The sequence below is a fragment of the Chiloscyllium punctatum genome, chromosome 9 (genome assembly GCF_047496795.1).
Source record: "Chiloscyllium punctatum isolate Juve2018m chromosome 9, sChiPun1.3, whole genome shotgun sequence".
In the NCBI taxonomy this organism is placed as follows: domain Eukaryota; kingdom Metazoa; phylum Chordata; class Chondrichthyes; order Orectolobiformes; family Hemiscylliidae; genus Chiloscyllium; species Chiloscyllium punctatum.
In genome coordinates, this window is record NC_092747.1 from 109,217,118 (window position 1) to 109,238,664 (window position 21,547).

The 21,547-nt window shown below is 41.1% G+C and overlaps 1 protein-coding gene across 1 annotated transcript in view; it reads left to right on the forward strand.

Annotated features, from left to right (window-relative positions):
- farp1 (FERM, RhoGEF (ARHGEF) and pleckstrin domain protein 1 (chondrocyte-derived)) overlaps positions 1–21,547 on the forward strand; it is a 310,303-nt gene that overhangs the window by 273,591 nt on the left and 15,165 nt on the right. Inside the window, exons 22-24 of the mRNA XM_072578014.1 lie at positions 2,045–2,127; positions 5,853–5,971; positions 14,180–14,343. Coding sequence (XP_072434115.1) covers positions 2,045–2,127; positions 5,853–5,971; positions 14,180–14,343 — 366 coding nt within the window. The remainder of the gene's footprint in view (positions 1–2,044; positions 2,128–5,852; positions 5,972–14,179; positions 14,344–21,547) is intronic.

Below are 21,547 nucleotides of genomic sequence, written 5' to 3' on the forward strand. Positions count from 1 at the left end.
CCACAGCTGTCAATTTAATTTTTTTTCTTACTAATAGACAATTGCATCATTCCTTAATTAACTCAAGATAACTATGGTGAAGAGTAGTATCCACTTAACCAGGAGAAAAGCTTTAGAAAGACAAGTGAGAACATTCCTGCTTTCAGAATACGCAGATATTCAATAAGAGAAGCAGTCTGCAGCACTTGTGGAAGGATGATGTGGTGGCTCAGTGGTTAGCACTGCTGCCTCATAGCACCAGGGACCCAGGTTCAATTCCAGCTTTGGGTGACTATTTGTGTGGAGTTTGCACGTTCTCCCTGTGCCTGTGTGGGTTTTCTCTGGATGCTCTGATTTAGACCCATAGTTTAAAGACAAGCAGGTTAGGTGGATTGGCCATGCTAAATTGTCCATGGATGTGCAGATTAAGTGGATTGGCCATGGGGAATGCAGGGTTACAGGGACAGGGTGGGGCATCTGAGTGGGATGCTGTTTGGAGGGTTGGTGTGGGCTTGATGGGCCACATGGCCTGCTCCCATACTGTAGGGATTCTACGATTCTCAATAATCGAAGTTTCTGTCTTGAGAGTTAAGTCCATGTTTCCTCTCCCTCTCTCATAACTAATTGAAGCTCAGATGATGAACACAGTGTGATGATTTTTAATTTTCAAAGCATTTTGCTTTGGCATTCCTGAAATGCTACCCTCCCCTCCGGACACCAGCTCAATTGGAATCATTTATGGGTCAGAGATGCGCAACAGGATCCCAGAGGATCCTGTCACAGAGAGGAGTTAGAAGTTATGTTACACTGATACAAAGGCTTGGTTTAGGGTAGACCTGAGGCACTGTGCTCTCTCAATCCCATAATCCATATTTTTCTAGCATACAATTAATGTCTTAGCAGAAGGAACAAGGTGTACTTCAACTTCACTGATAATTATATTCTTCCTGTGTACAGGAGATAGGATGCAAAGAGGAGAATCTCTGGATATTTTTCTTGGTTATTGATTCAAAAGTCATTTACATTCTTAAACAGCACATGGAACGTATGGCACAGAAACAGATCATTCAGCCCAACTGGTCTTTACTGCTTTTAATGTTCCACACAAGCCTTCTCACAACCCCTCCTCTTCAGTTCCTATCTTTCTATTCCTTTCTCCTTCACATATTTATCTAGCTTCACCTTAATATACATCTATACTATTCACCTCAATGAGTTCCATGTAGTTATTTTATTCACTCATGGGATGTGGGTGTGGCTAGCTGGGTCAGCACTTACTGTCCAAACCTTGAGATGTAGTTACATGCTCCAAATTCTCACTATCCTCAGCATAAAAAGAATCTTGTGAATTTCCTGTTGGATTAATTAATGAGTATGCTGTTTCTGCTCTCCGCCTCAAATGGATTGAGACCTCTAGGCCGACCCATTCCTTTTTGGAAGCCCCATCACAAAACTAGGAAGAAATATTCGCAGATACTGCATTCCTCAGTATAACTGCCTAAGGTAGCATCTTGCTGGAAACTAAAAGCAGGCAAGCAAATACTTCATCCAAGCATGCTGCCCAACCCTCAAAATGGCACAGTGGCTCAGTGGTTAACACTGCTGCCTCACAGCGCCAGGGACCCAGATTAGACTCCAGCTTTGGGTTGGAGTTTTGTATGTTCTCCCCATGGCTTTCAATTGCTGATCATATTTACTGAGTTTAAATTCCCACCAGCTGTCTTGATGGGATTTAAATGCATGTTTTCTCTGGCTGCTCTGGTTTCCTCCCACAGTCTAAAGATGTTCAAGTTAAATTGCCCCAGAGTATCTAGGGATATGCAGGCTAGATGGATTAGACATGGAAAATGTAGGGTTATGGTGGGGGAGCTGGGTCTGGATGGGATGCTGTTTGGAGAGTCGATGAACCGAATGGCCTCTTTCTGCACTGTAGTGATTCTGTCTGCTCAGTTCCCTTTTTGTTCTGCTTTCCTATTCTCCCGACTACATTTTTAAATTCTTGACAGATTTCTTTGCGTTTTGATATGACTCGATTGTAATGTTTTTAACCTTTTTGCCTCTTTAGATTGAGGAAAGCGAGGATGAGTGGTCACTCCCTCACTGTTTCACTCTCAATGGACAACGCCAGTCCATCGTCGTAGCAGCGAGGTACAACTCAAATTCAACTTCCTTAGACTTTTGCCTTATTAAGATGAAGTGGTGTGTGAACCATGTGTGCAAACATGGTTACTGAATCATTGACAAACTGTTGGACAAATAGACTTTGTAACATTTGAACAAATGATAATTCATGTGATGGAAAAAGATTGATTTGCCTATCTAACCCAAACCTGGCAGAGTCATAGAAATATAGATTGGGTACAGCATGAGGCAGCTAACTGGCCTCCTATAACTGTATGGTGTACCCTGTTATTAGACAGCATTTGCTGTTATGCTTTAAACCACTTATAGCATAAGTGTCCCAGAGTCAGATAAACTTGCTTTTCGTCAAAGTCTGCTAGGTTTAGATATGCCATTAATTTAATGTAATTCTAGTTGAGGCCGTATATATACATATATTGTTTGGCTGGTGACCAATCTGATTGATTGTTACCTGAGCAGTGTTATTTCTTAGGCTTGTTTTTCATTATGTAATGAGAATGTAAGATCAGACTAGAAAGATTGAAAGCTTCATGGTTGTTGCAGCTGTAAGTTCAACTTCCCGGAACCGATGAGCTGTCACCTTAAGGTGACCCCATTCCAATCCTCTTTATTCATCTGAAAAAATTATCAGTGATTCTGTGCAAATGGCAGTTGGAATCAGCGCGTGTGTGAGGCAGGTTCAAATGAAACAGTAAATCACACTACAGAACAACCTCAGTTATCCAAACGACAATTATCCGAATTTCAGATTATCCAAGCAAGATCTCAAGGTCCTGTAAAAATGTTATCCATTATCCAAACAACCCATTATCCATACAAAATACTTGCCACCTGTCTTGTTCGGATAATCAAGATTGTTTTGTGCAGAGAAAACAGAATCATAGCACATTGGAAGCAGAAGAAGTCTGTTTAGCTCCTTGAGTCTCCCTATGGACCATTCAGAGAGATGTTAGCTGATCTGCAGTGTACCACTATGTACCAACTTTTGCTCCATATCCCCAAATAACTTCAGGTAACACAAATCTATCAGACTCCATTTAGAATTAACAATGGATCTGCAATTAATTGCCTTTTGCAGAACTGAGTTCCAAACTTCTAACACGATCCTGTCAATAGAAGTGTTTGCTAATTTCAGTTCGAAAGATTTGCCTCAAATATTTAGTCTACGCCCTCCTGGACCTCGATTCCCCAATTAATGGAAATAGTTTTTTCTCTGTTTACTCTGTTAAATCGACTCAACATTCTGAAAACTTCAATCAAATAGCCCCTTTACCTTCTCAATTATGTGGGACAGTGCTTTAATTCGAGGAATCACCCCTTGTTAATTTAACCTTTGAACCCTTGTGATCATTCTATTAAATTTATGTAGCAGCTTGCCAGAATTATGTAGGAAGTCTATTTAAAAATTAATTAATTAAAAACTTGGGTGTGATAGTGACTGTGTATTCAAGACCATGATACACATCACATTTACGTGCCCCATGAAGTATAACTTCACAGGTATTTATTTCAGGATTCCACTTAAACTCTTTTTTTCAGTGAGTGTCTCATTACAACTGTTTTTAATCAACCTGTTCAGATATGTGATCACACACCTTTGGGTAAGGTAGGACTTGAACATGAACCTTCTGGCCTGAGGTTAGGGACACTACTACTGCACCACAAGTCCACAGTGATATATGGCCAATGGCCGTTCACCAGTATGTCCTAAACCTCAATTGATGCAATTAACAATCTCGACTTGGATCTCACAAAGCTGTAAAAATGCTTGCCAAGCTAAACATCCCACCTATATCTCTAAGTTTCATAGAATCCTTAAGTGTGGAAACAGGCCATTTGGGGCCACACAGACTCTCCAAAGAGCATCCCAGCCAGAATCACCCCCCAACCCCCGTTCCCCACCCACCCCCCCCACAACTCTAACCCTGTAACCCTGCAGTTCTCACGGCTAATCTATGTAGCCTGCATATCCTTGGACGTTTTGGGCTATTTAGCATGGCTAGGCAATCTTACCTGAGCATCTTGGGAGGAAACCGGAATGCCCGCAGGAAACCCACGCAGACACAGGGAGAATGTACAAACTCCACACAAACAGTCAGCCAAGGGTAGAATTGAACCTGGGACCCTGACACTGGGAGGTAGCAATGCTAACCACTGAGTCACCACACGGCTCACTTGTTTCCTCACCTCTTTTCCTCAAAGTAGTAACTTCTGCAGAGTTACAGTCCTACAGGTACTAAAGAAATTCCTTTAAAGTTTTGTAAATGGCCATTTACACAGGTGAACCTAGACAACCCTTTTTTGCCTCAAGGGGAAGCCATCCTGCTGAGTGGGATAGTAGCTCAGTGGTTAGCAGTACTGCCTCACAGAACCAGGGACCTGTGTTTGATTCCAATCTCGGTGACCTTCTGTGTGGGATTTGCACATTGTCCCCATGTCTGTGTGGGTTTCCTCCCACAGCCCAAGGGTGTGCAGGTTAGATATATTTCGCTCCCCACCCCTGTCTGCGTTTTGCAGAGACCAATCCTTCCATGACTCCCTCATTAGGTCCATGCCACACCTGGCACCTTCTCTTGCCACTGCAAGAGGTGTAAAACCTGTGCCCACACCTCCCCTCTCACCTTCATCCAAGGTCTCAAAGGGTCTTTTCACATCTGGCAGAGATTTTCCTGCACATCCATCCACCTTATCGACTGTGTCCGAGATGTTGCTCTCGATGTGGTCTCCTCTACATTGGGGAGACAGGACGTCAACTCACAGAGCCTTTCAGGGAACATCTCTGGAACACACCCACCAAACACTCCCACCAGTCTGTGAGTGACCGCTTCAACTCCCGCTCCCACTCCCCCAAGGATATGCAAGCACTGGGCCTCCTCCACCACCAGAACAAAGTCACCCGCCAATTGGACGAAGAACACCTCATCTTCCACCTTGGAACCCTCCAACCACTTGGCATCAACATCAATTTCACTAGTTTCCAAATCTCCCCTCCCCCCACTTAATCCCAGATCCAATCCTCCAACTCAGCACCACCCTCTTGACCTGTCCTACCTGTCCATCCAGGTTCCCACCTATCCACTCCACCCTCCCCACCAACCTATCACATCTAGCCCCCACCTACATCCAACTATCACCTTCCCAGCTCCCCCTTCCACCTTTATCTCTCAGCCCCCTTCCCCCTCCACATTCCTGATGAGGGGCTTATGCCCGATACATCAATTCTCCTGCTCCTTGGATGCTGCCTGACCTACTGTGCTTTTCCAGTGCCAACTTTTCGTGACTCTGACATTCCAACATCTGCAGTCCTCACTTTCTCCGACATCCAAATTGCCCGTAGTGTCCAGGGATGTGCAGGCTGGGTGGACTAGCCGTGGGAAATGCACGATTCAGGGATGGGTTAGGCAGGTTGGGTCTGGGTGATTTGCTGTTTGGCGGGTCAGCATGGATTCAATGGGCCAAATGGCCTGATTCCACATTATACGAATTCTATGATCTATGTCGAGCTCCATGATTGCTAATTATAATGATGCTAAGTAGATACACCTTAAATAGTAATGGTTAGTTTCAATGTAGCAAAGTTCCAAAATCCTGACTTGAGAAGTCGGACAGGAGGTGTAAACATTTCTTATGTTAGGAAGCAATGTTATATTCTAAACTGTGCTTGTTTGCAGGGACCAGAGTTGTTGCTTGCTCCCAATTTGAGTGAAATCTCATGTTTTTTCTCCCCTCAGTGCCCAGGTAGAGATGGACAAATGGATTGAGGATTTACAGATGGCTGTGGATCTTGCTCAACAATGCAATGGGTCAACCAGTGAACTAATGACTCCCAGTCCTAGTGATGGACCCAACAGTAAGTGAATTCCTCGCAGAACCAGATTCTTAAGCTTGGCTAGTATTCCTCCTTTGATTTACAGAGTTAACTCCTCTAGATCTGCCATCAAATCCATTACCTGCTACAGGAAGTCCCCCAGTCCAACTGGGGCTGGAGTATCCCAACCAAGTGCTCAAGTGTGTGCTTGCACTTGGCACTACTTCAGGAGAATGGAAACATTTTAACACGTTCATCAACACGATCTGATTTTTCACTCTGAGCAAGCCTGTGCTTTTCATTGAATGTCACTAAAAATCTACAATAACTTAATAGCCCCCTTTATTGAATTTGTGATTTTGGCATCTCAGGGTTTTTTTTAAGAGGCACATAAACCAGCGCAATGGTCATAGTGCCTGAAGGCATAAAATAATAAACTAATCTCAGGCTGAGAAATAAAACAGGGGGCTATTAAGTGAAAAACTTGGGTATTGCTTTTGTTTAAAAATGTTCTTTTTCAAAAATGTAATGAGTTACTTTTGTCCTTCAGCCATTGCAGTTAATTAGTTTTACATCTATAACAACAAAACTGTTGACTGGCTTCTTAGTAGAATAACGAACACTTGAGAAAATGATTCCAAACCCGGATGGAGACACAGAAAATAGGAGCAGGAGTGGACCAGTAACCTGGTCTGCCAACCCATATGTTCATGACTGATCATCCAGTTCAGTACCTTGTTCCCATTTTCATCCCAAAACCTTTGATCTCTTTAAACCGAAGAAATATGTCTTATCTCCTCCTTGAAAACATTCACTGTTTTGACCTCAACCCCATTCTATGACAGAAAATTCACCAATTACGCAAATGATGTCGGGGGAAGTTACGTGTAGGAGATATTCGCAAGTAGGTTTGTGGGTGCTGTTACAATCCCATTCATTTTTAGAAAGAAATTTAATTTTCCAGTAATAATGAGACACACAGACTTTTGGATGTAACAAGTTAACTAAAAGTACTACTGATTTCCTGGGACAGCTCTAAACACTACACATGGACTCGTTGTCTCCAGATGTGAGCATATTACACCTGCTTCCCAAATGAACAATCCTGGGCCTCCCTTTAATTTTTGACAGCCACATCATTTGTGCTTGATGTTAGGCAAAATTCTGAACCAATCACATGACTATATTCACTTACCTCATGTTAAAGACGCAATCCAAAAGCATAAAAGTCTTATGTAACTGGACATCAGTAACAATGCAAAACTGCAGTTTCTGACTGATTTATCACATTGTGTGTCACTTATTCCTTTCTCCCATGCTTCTAAATTGTCATAGAGTAATTAATGCACAGAAGGAGCCCATTCAGCTTTTCGTCCTCATGACAGCTCTGCATAGAGTGTTCCAGTGAGTTCCATTCACCCTCTCTGTCCCTGAAGCCCTGTGTTGTTGTTGTATGTCTGTGGAACCAATAACTGATAGCTTGTAGAACAGTCCCTCCCAAGCCTTAATATCTACATTGTAAAAGTGTCTAACACTTTACATTTACAAGTACACCCCCTCACACTACCAGCAAAGTCTCTGACTTCATTGTCCAGGTGGTCTGGAGGTTTCACAATTTTTTTGCAGAATGCATTCTCTTTGGACTTGAAAGATTGTTTGATCTTTAGCCTGAGGACTATTAACCCTGATTCTGATTGTCTATAAATCATTACTCCACTAGAAGATCTTATTTTGCAAGATCTTATTCTGAGGAGGATGTTGTTCCTCATAAACCAGTGAGTTATCCCATTACCTTATCTGGAGGACTCTTAATATCTGGAATTCAACTCAGGCAGTTGCCCTGTAACTGGCTGGAGGACCATTCATCTAATGGACTTCCATCATGGAAGATGGCTGCCTGGTTTCAAGAGGTACTTACCTCTGTGCAGTATCTCAGATTTTCAGATCGGGCAACTTTTTCTTTTTGACCATGTCCTAAATTGTGGACATTAATTTGGCTTTCATGAAGTCACATGCCACTCATCTCTATGTTATTCAACTAACTCTTGATTTTCAATCTGCTGTTAACATCTGTGTTGAAACATGTAAGCTCTTTATTTCAACTTGTTGAATAAGTTGGAGGTCTTCATTCACCCTTTGTGAATATCTTCCTGGTAAACCAGGTACCTGAGGATTGCTGTTATTTTCACATTATCTTTGTCCACTCTTCTTTGAAAGCCAAAGGATTGAAATGTTGCTGTTGAACCTGCATTGGTGTATCAGCTCCATACCTGACATTAAAATTAAATCCACTGTATCAATGTGTTCAGTGGGTTGTTTTGCTTTCAGGACAACTTTGTTTGAATATTTCTCAATGAAATCAATGGATTTAATTGATTTTTCTTGTTCTAACAATTTGCTTTTTTTGGCAAATATTTCTGATTTTGTTTTCGGATGAAAGGACAATATCTTGACCAGTCCTCAAAAGTCACAGGCTTTCTTCATTTTGATAGCGTGAAACAGTTCTCTTATGCCAATATAGGTAACCTTTTTAGTTTCCACCACAATTCGAGGAATCCCAATTAAATCCTTACCAGTTGCTCCTTTTCTGGGTTGGTCGATAATGGTTTGTTTATAAACCAGTTACTCTATTGAAACTTGTCAAATTCTTTCTCTGCCACAAGGGTGTGGAGCTAAAGCAATGGATGAAGGCTCAAAAATGACGAGCTGTTGATTTTTTTTGAAAATACATATGTATTTCTAATGCCCTTTCTCTTGTAGAGTTACTTATAGCATGCTTTTAATCTCTGGAGCTATTCCACATGGATTATTGAGTTTCATTCGTGTAGGAGATAACTTCTTCTCTCGCTGTGATTTTGGCCTGATAGGGGAATGACACTCATTTCTGTATCAAGTTTAAAGTTAATGAGATATCCATTGATCCAAACAAATTCAATTAGCTTAGGTCAGTTGAATCATTGATTTCCCCATGGATACTTTGGTTATCTTTCTCAGTGGAAGAGATTGTCGTATTAGCCTTTTTGTATAGTAAATATTTGACTTTTTCCAGCTCTGAAACTCCATTCAACTTTGGCACATCTGCGGCAAGGGACCTATAGATTTTTCGACGTAGAATTCTTTTTTTGATTTTGTCTTTTGTCAGCTGGGCACTGTTTGTCAGTGCTGACACTGATATTAGCAACTTCTGATGGTTTACTCTTTGTGAGAGCTTGTGTCTGCACAGTGTGTCTTACAAAGTGAAAAAGTTCAGTTGGTCTCCTGTGATATGATTGTCCTTGTCCCCTCAGGATTTGTCTCAGTATCTTCCTGATTTCTGCTTCCAGCACATAATCAATGGCTTTCTCCAAATTCAAATCACTGGACAGTAATAAATCTGACAAAAACTCATCAATAATGCCAACAACAATTCTGTCTCTTATTAATTCTGATTTCAAAGCTCCATTGTCACAATCCTCTGCTAATCTGTAGTGGTCATTAATGAAGTGATCTACCACTTACATTGGATGCTGAACTCTTCTGGTAATTCTGCCCTTACAAGAATTTTCTTTCTTCTCAGTTTAAAGTAATTATTTAAAGTTGTTTGAATCTGTTCAAATGTACGTCTGCCTTCTTTTATATTTTTGTGACTTATAACATCATCTGTTGTCAGTCCTGTTCAATGCAGTATTCACTTGTTCAGTTTGAGATTTAGTGGTTAATTCTGAAGCAATTTTATGTTGTAAGAACTGCTTCCTCAATGAAGTTTAAGCCTGTATTCTCTTTAGCCCATCTCTGACATTATATCTTTGAGGTAGAATTATTTCTTCTGCCGTAGAGAGAGTCATGGAGGATGGAAACTGACCTTTGGTCCAACTCATCCATGCTGATCAGATACCTTACATTAATCTAGTCCCATTTATAGAGTCATAAAGTCATACAGCATGGAAACACAGACCCTTTGGCCCAACCAGTTCATGCTGAACATAATCCCAAACTAAACTAATCCCACCTGCCTGCTCCTGGCCCATAGCCCTCTAAGCAGTTTCTATTTGTTCCTGATGAAAGGCTTTTGCCCAAAATGTCGATTTCGCTGCTCGTTGGATGCTGCCTGAACTGCTGTGCTCTTCCAGCACCACAAATCCAGAATTTGGTTTCCAGCATCTGCAGTTATTGTTTTTACCTAGTTTCTATTTGTGTGCCCATCCAGATGCCTTTTAAATATTGTAATTGTACCAGCCTCAACCACTTCCTCTGGCAGCTCATTTCATATAAGCACCATCGTCTATATGAAAAAGTTACCCCTGAGGTCCCTTTTAAATCTTTCCCTTCTCATTTTAAACCTATACCCTCTAGTTTTGGACTCCGCAATTCTGTGGACAAGACCTTGGCTATTCACCCTATCCATGGCCCTCATGATTTTGTAAACCTCTAGAAGGTCACCCCTCAGCCTTCGACCTTCCAGGGAAAGTAGCCGCAGCCTATTCAGCCCCTCCCTATAGCTCAAACCCTCCAACCATGGCAACATCCTTGTAAATCTTTTCTGAACCCTTTTAAGTTTTGCAACATCTTTCTTATAGCAGGTAGACTATTTTAAAATGTATTAAATTTATCTTAAATTTGCAGCATTTCATTGGTGTTTGTAAGGTGCTGTTTTTTAAGCTTTTAACATCGAACCATTTCAATGTCTTTTTAACTCTCATATGTTCAAGTCTCTTCAAACTTTTAAGCTCTATTATAACAATGATTCTTTCTAATCTAATCTTTCTAATAAAGCTTCAGGTCTGTTAAATAGCAATACTGTATCCCTGTGCTGCTTGCTGGGGGATTTCCTGCTTTTTGTATAATACAAACAGTGGTTTGCAACCTCTTGCAGTTAAAATGGAGGGCTTGCTACCTTCCGCGCCTTAGGTAGTTTTTCTACTACTTCCTTGTTAAAATGATTTCCGGCCTATCTTTTATGGTTTATTATGCAAAGCATGTCTCTGTTCTAATACTTGAAATAAACCTATGTGGTTGTAGTCTTATTATTTTAAATTATTTCCTAATGTTATTGAAATCTTTAAAACCATCTAATGTTCTTATTCTGTCAGATGTCTCCCTCGAAACCTTTTCATTTTCCCTATTATCGATGTAATTCTGCTGTACAGCTTTCCCAGTGCTGCAGATTGACATTATTTATTTATTGATCCTCCCCCTCACCATTATAACCATGCTCTGTCCTGTGCACTTACTGTGATGGTAACACTTGCTGTCAATTGTAAGTGCTCCTCTTTGTCTATTTTTTTTCCCCCTATCTAGTTCTTTGAACCATTATTTTCTTTTCTTTTAACCTTTCACCTTATTCATGAAGTTCTGAAATGATTACTTTCCAGCCAAATCTTGAATCAGGACTAGGCCTACAGATCTTCCTTCTCTAAGGACTTTGTTTGTCTTACTAGCCCACTATGTCTTCCTTGCACCCGCTTTGAGGTGAACACTTCCTTCTGGAGTGCTAGTTTTTTTCACTTGCTGTTCCATCCACAATTTCTGCGGACTGCTTCTGTTACTGAGTGCCTGAGTATTCTTAAAGGAGTAATGTTCTCACTCATCTTCCCAAGTCAACTAGTAGGCGGCACGGTGGCACACTGGTTAGCACTACTACCTCACAGCGCCAGAGACCTGGGTTCAATTCGCACCTCAGGCGACTGACTGTGTGGAGTTTGCACGTTCTCCCCGTGTCTGTGTGGGTTTCCTCCGGGTGCTCCGGTTTCCTCCCACAGTCACAAAGATGTGCAGGTCAGGTGAATTGGCCATACTAAATTTCCTGTAGTGTTAAGTAAGGGATAAATGTAGGGGTATGGGTGGGTGGTGGGTCGGTATGAACTTGTTGGGCCGAAGGGCTTGTTTCCACACTGTAATCTAATCTAATACTTTTCACCATTGATACCTTGAGTTATTTAAGCAATGATCTTGACTGCTGATCACTGTATGTGGAACCAACCTTTGGCAGTTTGTCGGTTGGATTAAATTCTGCCACCAATCCTCCTTTCTGTAGGAGACCTGCTTGTAGATGAAACACTCACAAATTTTAACAAGAAAAGGCACTTGCCTTAAAAACAAGATACAGTTTTTTGTATGATGGTGATCGTGCCTAATGTAACTTCTCCAATTCCTATAACTAACAGGAAGCAAAGATAATCTCTGACCTCTAACCCCATCAGGATCTGGAACTGGACTTCCTCCTCTGCCCAGGACCCTTTGATATCATCAGCTTGTGTGGAGCCTAATGCAGTCTACACCATTAGCCTTTCAGAATAATTACTTGGCACCATACGTTAAGAAGGATGTTTTAGCCCTGGAGGGAGTTCAACCCTGGTTTACAAGGATGACTTCAGGGGTTAAATTAGAGATTAGACAAATTAGGCCTTTATTCTATAGAATATAGAAGGTTAAGAGCTGACCTAATCGAGGCTTTCAGGATGTTAACAGGGAAGTAGAGGGTAGATAACAATAAACTATTTCCTTTGGTTGAATATTCTAGAATCAGAGGGCGTAGTCTAAGAATAGGCCATTCAGGAGAGATGTTAGAAAGCGCTCCTACATGCAAAGAGAATTGGAGGTTTGGATGTCTATTCCTCAAACAGTGGTTGATGCCATGTCAATTGTTTAAATGTGAGACTGGCAAATTTTTATTAAGCAATGGTATTAAGGGATATGGTCCAAGGCAGGCGTATGGAGCTAGGTCACATCAACTTTGATGTTAGTGAATAGTGGAGCAGGCTCAATGGGCTGAATGGCCTATGATCCTACTTACTACAATACCCCTGCAAATTTTTTATAGAGCCATGGGATTGGGCTTTATAGTTGTTGCAAAGTGAGGTCCACTCACTCCTGACTCCTGGTCTTTGTAGTTTGGACGGCCAGTTAGTGGAGGGCTCTGTAGCCAATTAGGGGTCTACATGGAGCCCGGGCAGAAGAGGGATTAAGACAGGGAGTCCCAGCCATCACTTTTCTGTCGTGCCCTCGGTCACATTGGAAAGTTTCATTTCATTGTGTTTAGTGTCAGAAACAGGAGGAGACCCACTCACCCTCTCGATCCTATTCCACATTTAATTAGAGCCTGACGGATCTGTAGCTTAACCCTATCGCCATATCCCTGAATAATGTCACCTAATTAAGATCTACCCAATCTCACTTTTGAAATTTTTAATTGACTCTGCCTCAATAGCACTTGCAAGGGAGAGGTTGGGGTTTCCACGACCCTTTTGATGAGGGAGTGACTCCTGACCACACCCGGATGACCTACCTTTCAGTTTAAGGTAATGCCTTGTTTTCGAGTGCCCCCACCAGAGTATTAATGGCCAGATCAGACCTCCTCAAAATACGTTAAGATAGCGTGAACCCTAATGTTTTCTTATTTTAAAGGTAAGTGCCAGGCTTCTTGTTCCAGATAGAATTTGACTGGTCAAACTACCAGGTTTGAAGCAAAACACACTTGCTGCATACATTATAGTTACAATTCAACGAAAGAACGAGGGAATTGGAATAACATAACTCTATTGAAAAACTGTACAGAATAATCCATTATTTAACTCCTAAATAGTAACTTCTAATATAATAACATCCCATAAACACCCTTGGCAAAGGCAAAGTCAATAAAATAGATTGTCTACCATGCAATTCTAGCAGCACGGGAGGAAAATCATTAAGAGAAAACATTGAAAGAGAGAGAGAAATGGGGAGAGATGTACTGCAACTTCCAACCCTGCTGAAACCCCCAGCAACAACTGCTGAAAGCTAAAACTAAAAAAATCCTGTTTCTGTGGGAGCTTGACCACAACATTCTGGCTGCTTCTATTGTTCCAACTTTTAAAAACCCAAAAACCTCTCTTCAGAAAAAAAAACAGGACAAAATATGCCTCTTAAAGCCATAGTATGATCACAAGAGGAAATCACTTCCTCTGTAATTTAAAATCGACATTCTTAAAACAAAAGAATTACAGTCCTGCTTTGAAGCCTTTCAAGTTGTTTTGTATTTTAATCTGGTAGTTTAGGTCCAATCCAAAACAATCTTTAGGATAACCTTGCTCATACTGTAGCTGACCAAACCAGGTAGGTATGTATACCTTCTTTCTGAATTTTGTGTGTTTTTGTGTTGAATATGTCTGCAAGGCCCTCTCATCACTTTCTTTCGGTGATATAAATGTTCCTGGTTGATTCAGCCTAGGAGTTGAAAAGATTGCTGGATGTTTGTCGATTTTTCTTTAAAGGACTTTTTGATCAATTCTTTAGAATCGCCTGACGAGACGTCTGTAGAGCATGAATCTGAAGATGATCTAAGTGCCTCAAGGACCTCTCTTGAGAGACAATCACCCCATCGTGGCAATACCACAATGCACGTTTGCTGGCACAGAAATACTAGTGTTTCAATGGTGGATTATAGCATTGCTGTGGAGGTACATGCCATCTCAAAATAAAACTGTACATCTGACTCTCTTGACAGTGTGGCACATACAGATTTCTATATTGATTAATACAATTCAATGAATTCCATGGCCATTAAATAAATCCTGTCTCCAACACTCTGCCTTCAAAGTTCTGATGAGCAATGAGTTTCAGGCTTAAAATTCTGGGTTGGAACTTTGATTTAATAGAAGTGTTCAAAAAAAAGGCAGGAGGGTTGGTGACACAGCTTTAAAGTTATTGGCAAAAGAAGCAGAGGAATGCATGAGAAATATCGGCATGCAGTGAGTTACTGTGATCCAACATGTGCTTTCTGAATGGAAGCAGGTTCATGAGGTCATTTCAGAAAGGAATTGGATAAATACCTGGTTAGGAAAGATGCAAGGCCCCAGGGAAAGAACAGGGAGTAGGTCTAAGGTAATAGCTGTTCAAAGGAGCCAGCGCATGCTTGATGATTTGGAGACCGCTTCCTGTGCTGAAATGCATGATTTTCCAAAACTCCTCAGCGCTGTCATCCACCATCACATTCCTGCTGAGGTTCACAGACAAGGAACAGCTTGTAAGAATTTTCCAGCCAAGAATTTTGTGTTATTTTTAAAATAGATGTTTCCTTTTGTTTTGCTTGAATTGGCTTCTGAGGAAACTTGTGTTGACAAGTGTGGCAACAATCAGCTCAAAATACTTGAACAGTGATGATGCACTAGAATAGAAGGATCATTGATAAAGTTTCAAACATTATAAAAATAAGCCACAGAAACCAGCCATAAAAATATTGTGGTTTGAGAATAGGTGAGAGGTTTGGAAAACTGTAGTAAATAACTCACCTCATGACTCCCCATAGCCTAGTCACCTGGAACAAGTCAGGGGTTGCCTGAATAAATGCAGCTCTAACAACACTCCAGAGGCTAAGCACCAGACAGGACACAGCAACCCAGATGATTCAACACCATGAAACCATCCATCACCTTAAACGTTCACTCCCCAATCATCAACACGCAGTGATAGCAATGTGTACCATCTGTACAATGCACTTCACCAACTCATACCAGCTCCTTTAGCAGCACCTTCCAAATCTGCAACCTCTACTAACTAGAAGGATAACAGCAGTAGATGCATGGGAACAACATTACCTTTGGGGTGGCATGGTGACTCAGTGGTTAGCACTAATGCCTCATAGTGCCAGGGACCTGAGTTCAATTCCTGCTTCAGGTGATTGTCTGTGTGGGTTTCCTCTGGGTGCTCCAGTTTCCTCCGACAATCTGAAGCAGTGCAGGTTAGGTGGATTGGCCGTGCTAAATTTCCCAGAGTGTCCAGGGATGTGCAGACTAGGTGGATTAGCCACAGGAGACGCAAGGCTATAGGGAGAAGGTAGGGGTGGGGTGTGACTGGGTGGGGTGCTCTTCAGAGAGTCGGTGTGGACTTGATGGGTCCTCTCCAGGAAGCATGTCTTCCTGACTTGGAACTGTATCAGTGTGACTAAGTCAACATCCTGGAACCCCCTGATCTGCACTGTTGGTGTACAGACACCACAAGGACTGAAAAGGTTCAGGAAGGCAGCTCACCAGGAAGGCTCATTCTCTGTTTCAATTAGAGGTGGGCAACACATGCTTGCTTTGCAAGTAATACCCACATTTCTGGAATGAGCCAAAAAAAAGCTTTATTATTTGTCAGAATTTTAATAAACCCTACAGTTATTAATCCTAGAGTTGAAATTGTCTGACACAGAACTTAAGGTGATTTTGAAAATTATCAGGAGTAGCTTGGAAGAAAGAAATTAATACAGCATATGAGTGAAATAAATATGTTATGGCATGGCTTGCTAGACATTAAACATTGCAGTTGACCAATACTTTTGGAGTTTACATAAAAGCAAAATGGTATACATACCGGAAATCTGAAATAAAAATAAAAATTGCTTGAAATGCTCAGTGGGTCAAGTGGAATCTGTGGAAAGAAATATTGTTAACATTTCAGGTTGTGATGACTGTTTGAAAAGTTGTTAACACTGTCAACCTCGAACCACTTTAGTGTGTTGGTGTGGGAATTTTTGTCTAAATATGGTCAATTCCTCCTTCCTTTGATTTTGTTTTCACTCTTGGGTTTGATCTATTAGAGCCCCATTTGGTCTTTCAGTCTAAGAGCGTTGTAGCTCCATTGTGGTGACAGGCCTGGTCATCTCAGCCTGAAACATTAACTGCGTTCCACCCACCAGATGCTGCCAGACCTGTTGAAAATTTTCAGCATTTTGTTTCATTGTTTAGGATTTACATATGTGCAGTTAGAGAGGAGGGTAATTAGGGCATTTTGTTTTACCAGTTTGAGTGTGGAGCACTCATGCATCCTCAAGACTTCAGTTTGTTTTTGTCTGAACAAATGTTATTGCCAGTTAAACTAGTGTAATTTTTTTTTATTCCAATGTGCTTAGCATTAATAATTGACATCCCAGAGACCAAATAAAGAGTGCAGGTAATAATGAATTTATCTGGGAGAACCCTCTTGAATAGTTACCTGTCTGAAGAATCTGTGGAATTCAAGATCTGATTGACATAATTTCCCTTCTTTTGGGAAAACATTCTCTTGCTTTCTGGAATCACACTGGTGTGCATCCTTTGTGTCACATTTTATTTGTTCTTCCCACACATTAGCAAAGTTGATCTACCTGCCAAACATCTGAATCTGTTGTACTCTTTAATACCATCCTTCTGTACGGCATCTCCTCCACAGTATTCCACCATTCGTGTTTCTTCTCTTTTCCAGCTAAACCAATATTACTTTAAGAATAATGTGATGACGACTTTAAACAGAGAATATGCTATTGGCAGACTTGATCATTTTTAAAAGGCTTCTGAAGTATCTATTCCTCACTTAGTTATCCCAAATGTTGTTCCATTTCTTTCCTATTTATCCAGAGAAAAAAAATCTGGCTAAACAGCAGCAACTTGTATTGACATATTGCATGTAAGCACAAGTTCAATTCCCACACCAGCTGAGGTTACCAAGCAAATCCTACCTTCTGAGTCCTCACCTTTTGCCTGAGGTATAGTGACCCTCATGTTAAACTGTTGTTTCTTTCATGAGAAAGTGGGACTATGGTGACTTGGTCTTTACCTTTTATACAACAGGGCATGACACTGAGTCACACAGTAGATATTAATTAGTTCAGACGATCAAATGTTTGGTTCTAGAAGTAGGTTTGGAGCAGCATCCGAAAGTGGGAGAGTGAGGCAAAGAAGCGGAGAGGTTAAAAGAGGAAATAACCAGGTTTAGGGCCTAGGCAAATGAAGGCATGGCCACCAATTTAAAGTTTAGGATGCCCAAGAGATCAAAATTGGAGGACTAGAGATATTTCAGAAGTTTCAGGAGGGTTGGAGGAGATTAGAGATGTATGGATGATAGAGTCCTTGATGGGAATTGAAATTGAGGAAAATTTTAAAATCAAGATGTTTGCCAAAGTGTAAGGTATAGGGTTATAATTGTGCAGAATAAGGGAACAGGTGTTGTTTCTGCAAAAGCATACATTATAAAATTAGGCTGCGCGTGCAAATACTAAACAGTAAGAAGCGAAAACAATTAGAATTATCTATGACTAATAAGACAGAGCCATCGTGGAGCGGGACGTAACAGGCATAGGAAAACAGAAAGAAGCAAAAACAGGTAGAATTATCTCTGAGTAATAGGGCAGAGCAATCATGAAGCAGGATGTACCAGGCATAGGAGAAGCGAAAATAGGCCAAATTATCTATGACTAATAGGGCAGAGCGACCATGTAGCGGGATGTACCAGTAACAGGAGAATAGTGGGCCAGTCTCAGGAGGAATGTGGCCAACGGAATTTAGTTTGGCAGGATGATTGCACGAAGACAGCAAACTATGCCAGGATAGTCACATATAAGGAATGAGATAAATTAAGAGTAAGGGGCGACAGGCTTAGAGTAATGGGAGAAGTAAACAGAGGTGGAGAAAAGTTAGAGCTTGTGATAGGCTACGCGCTACAGTAAAAGTAACCAATGGGGTGAAAGGGGAGGACCGAGAGATGCAGCTGAACAGCATAAATCAGAATGTAACCCTCAGATTGGGGTGCTTACTCATTAGGCACCCGTTCTTGCAAGTACGTATCATTAAAATTTGCTGCTTCAGAATTTGACTCGGACTGAAATTTATTAATATGTGAGTTTTGTTTCTCACACAAAACATCTTTCTTAAGGCAAAAATATCATGACAGACTCTTAGTCCAAGTATCACACTGCCTTTAAGTATAAACTGTTTTCTGTGCAAATGTATATTCAAGGAGTGCTGTAGTGGGGCTTGTTTAGCTCAATTGGCTGGAAGGCTGGTCTGCAATACAGAGTGATGCACATAGCACAATTTCAATTCCCATACCAGCTGAGGTTACCAAATGTATGTTCAAGTAATATCTGCTGTCTGTCATGCTTAGGTGCTAGACATTATTGCTGGTGGTTTCAAGAGGGGTAATATTTAAAACATTCTTGGCATAACCTTGAATGCCACAAATGTAATGGGAATGTTCCCCATTTAAAATTAGGATAGGTATTGGACATTAATTTGCTAATGTTGTAGGTTGACATGTTACAAATCTTTAAGAATACAAATGGAATTGCTTTTTCTTGTGAAGGGACCTAAACTATATTATAAGTATTATAAATATATAATAAATGATATTATAATTATAAATTTAAGGTAATATTCATTAAAATTCCCAATCAGGAAACATCATTTTACTAAAGATTGATGAGAATTTGGAATTCTCATTTGAGAATTTGAGATGAAAAGTATATTTAAGGGGAAGCTGTATAAGCATACAAGATAGAAATAAAAGAATGGAATAATATGCTGATCAGAGTCAGAGATGAGAAAAGACACTCACGTAGAAAGTAAATACGAGTTAAACCAAATGGTCTGATTATGTGCTGTGACTTTGCTAGACAACATTGTTGGTACAAACTTTTAGCCTTGTACATTTGGGGTGGCACAGTAGCTAGCACTGCTGCCTCACAGCACTAGGGTCCCAGGTTCAATTCTCACCTCAGGTGACTGTCTGTGTGGAGTTTGCACATTCTCCCTGTGTCTGTGTGGGTTTCCTCCCACAGTCTAAAGATGTACAGATTTGGGTGAATTGACTATGCTAAACTGCGCATAGTGTTAGGTAGATTAGTCAGAGGGAAATGGATCTGGGTGGATTACTCCTTAGACATAGGGATTCTGGGTAATCCAAGATGGAGGATGGGAAAAATTTCTGGCTGTAACAGCTGCTCCTTTTTTGAGGTATTTTAGGTGCTGGAGGCGATTACCTCGAATTCCAGGAGCAGCAATTACTGTTTTCTATGCTGTTGCATTGTTTTGAAAAAAAAAGTCAAAACAACAGCAGTTTTAAAAGGGAGAAGAACTGACAAAGGAAGCACATGGTGAGGTCAGTGCAGGAGAGAGAGAGAGAGAGAGAAAGAAACTGACACCAGAGTGAACCTGCACAGTACTGCCTTTGCTGTTTGAATTCATGTATCACTGGACATCAGAGTGCATCTGGGAAAATTAACAAATAGTGAAATTCATAACTGATCTTGGAGGATCTGTTTGGGTGAAGTTCACATCACAGAATCAGAAAAGTTAATTGTTTTAAGTGGCCTATAGAAAGTTTGCAGTAGTGAGTAGTGTGGGTTCTTTCTTGATTATATATTTTTTGATATGTCTCTTGATTAATCTTAAAATATAAGCCATAACTATTAATCTAACCTGGGGCAGTGTTTTGTTGAGGAATAAGACGGTGTTATTTTCTGGGTCTGTAGATTATGAAGTAGCAAAAATGGCCTTTGTGGAGTGATATATGCTTCTTGTCAGATGTGGGAGTTTAATGAGAGTTTAAGAGTTACTGCAGATTATATCTGCAATAAATGCTGTTGGTTGTGAATCTTATCAGATCGAATGGATCGGTTGGAGAGACAGTTAGAAGCAATGAGGAATTTGCAACAACAACAGTATGTGATGGATGGCAGTTATAGGAACGGGGGAAAGTCTCAGATACAGTCACATAGATGGGTTAACTCCAGGAAGGGTAAGAGAGGTAGGCAGCTAGTGCAGGAGTCTTTTGTGGATATACCCATTTCAAACAGGTATGCTGTTTTGGAAAATGTAGGAGGTGATGGATTCTCAGGGGAACGTAGCACAAACAGCCAAGTTTCTGGTATTGAGACTGGCTCTAATGCAACGAGGGGTATGTCAGGTTCCAAGAGATCAATTGTGTTAAGGGATTATCTAGTCCGAGGTACAGACAGACGTTTCTGTGGCCAGCAGTGAAAAATCAGAATGACGTGTTGCTTCCCTGGTGCCAGGATCAAGGATGTCTCAGGGAGAATGCAGAATGTTCTCATGTGGGAGACGGCCAGCAAGAGGTCATTATCCACATTGGAACCAATGACATAGGAAGGGAAAAGGGTGAGATTCTGAAGGGAGAATACAGAGATTTAGGCAGGAATTTTAAAAGGAGGTCCTTGAGAATAGTAGTATCTGGATTACTCCTGGTGCTATGGGCTAGTGAGGGCAGGAGGATAGAGCAGATGAATGCGTGGCTGAGGAGCTGGTGTATGGGAGAAGGATTCACATTTTTGGATCATTGGAATCTCTTTTGGGGTAGTAGTGACCTGTACAAGAAGGATGGATTGCACCTAAATTGGAATGGAACTAATAATCTGGCAGGGAGATTTGCTAGAGCTGCTCAGGAGGATTTAAACTAGTAAGGTCAGGGGGGTGACCCAGGGAGATAGTGAGGAAAGAGATCGATCTGAGAGGGTACAGTTGAGAACAGAAGAGAGTCAAACAGTCAAGGCAGGCAGGGACAAGGTAGGACTAATAAATTTCAATGCAAGGGGCCTAACGGGGAAGGCAGATGAACTCAGAGCATGGTTGCGAACATGGGACTAGGATATCATAGCAATTACAGAAACATGGCTCAGGGATGGGCAGGACTGGCAGCTTAATGTTCCAGGATACAAGTGCTACAAGAAGGATAGAAAGGGAGGCAAGAGAGGAGGGGGAGTGGCGTTTTTGATTACAGCTGTGCTGAGGGAGGATATTCCTCGAAATGCATCCAGGGAAGTTACTTGGGTGGAACTGTGAAATAAGAAAGGGATGATCACCTTATTATAAACCCCCTAATAGGAAGAGGGAAATTGAGAAACAAACTTGT